A 997-nucleotide genomic window follows, 5' to 3' on the forward strand; every position below is an offset into this window, starting at 1 on the left:
ATCCTAAAACTTGCCCTTTTAAGTATCAGCCGCGCGCCAAGAGGGTCAGACAGAGTTGACGAGCCGCTAAACCGAAGCCAGTCCGGTGTGGGGGGTTCTCCGCAGGCATTGCTCGATGAGCAAGTGGTTGTCTATTTCCAAATCGATCCACCGGGGCTTTTTTCAGTATCTGGTGAAAAAATGGATAATCACACTTTTTATGCTCAAGGTAGATCGAGATCTCATTTTGACAAGACCTCCCTGGTGCCGTCACCGGTCATGTCTCGGCGCACTCTTTATCGGTACCCCTTGGAAGAATTAACATGGTCACTCAACGAAAAGTGCTTGACCTTGATGGTAGCAAAACACATTGTTTGACGATCAAGGCTAAGTCGGCAGCTGTAACAGCTTGTTTGATGGACTTAAGCGTCTGTTACATCAAGAAGTTGAGGTGATTGAATTCCATCTTGATGCCACGTCTTGCTTTGTGCTTCGCAGCGTCAAAGATAAAAAATGATATCTGCTTCACTGAAGCTGGGCTAAAAAGCTGTTAAATAACTCATTTGACGTAAATCCCCCCGCGCAGTGCGTGATTAAACGCGGTACTCTTAGGCACTTTCGCCAGCATTCAGCGACAGAAAATCATTCTTAATCAGAGTACAAGTTTATACGAACGCTGCTGTTCCAAACGCAGGTGTTTCTCCTGGAAAATTGTACTTTGTGGGATCCGAAAATGCTCATGAAATGATGTTCGGGTGCTCGTTTCGCTCTCGGTTGTGGGCGAAAAGTCAACACTTACAGGCATGTAAGGCTCCTCCACGACGTAGCTTAGAAAATCAAACCGATAGTCATAATTTGATCAAGTCGGCGAAACTAGCTCATGCGTTTGTAAAGTGCCAGTTGAGCTCTCTGACAAGGACCAGCGAAACCTTCGGCGAGAAACCCTGATATCTGCGGCGGTATCTGAAAGAAGTGATTCCGGAAATTCAGTCTATGGAGTTGGCTGACAAGCTGAACT

At 46.3% G+C, this 997-nt stretch overlaps 1 protein-coding gene across 1 annotated transcript; it reads right to left on the reverse strand.

Moving 5' to 3' along the window:
* Positions 1 to 538: 538 nt before the first annotated feature.
* Positions 539 to 784, reverse strand: PHALS_12864 (uncharacterized protein; the record flags this gene model as incomplete). The annotated part of the gene is made up of 2 exons (XM_024728500.1): positions 539 to 594; positions 655 to 784. The coding sequence occupies 2 exons, from the start codon at positions 782 to 784 to the stop codon at positions 539 to 541; spliced, it is 186 nt and encodes a 61-aa protein (XP_024578971.1).
* Between the last annotated feature and the right edge of the window lie 213 nt (positions 785 to 997).

This window comes from Plasmopara halstedii (genome assembly GCF_900000015.1).
Source record: "Plasmopara halstedii genome assembly, contig: Scaffold_650, whole genome shotgun sequence".
NCBI lineage: Eukaryota > Oomycota > Peronosporomycetes > Peronosporales > Peronosporaceae > Plasmopara > Plasmopara halstedii.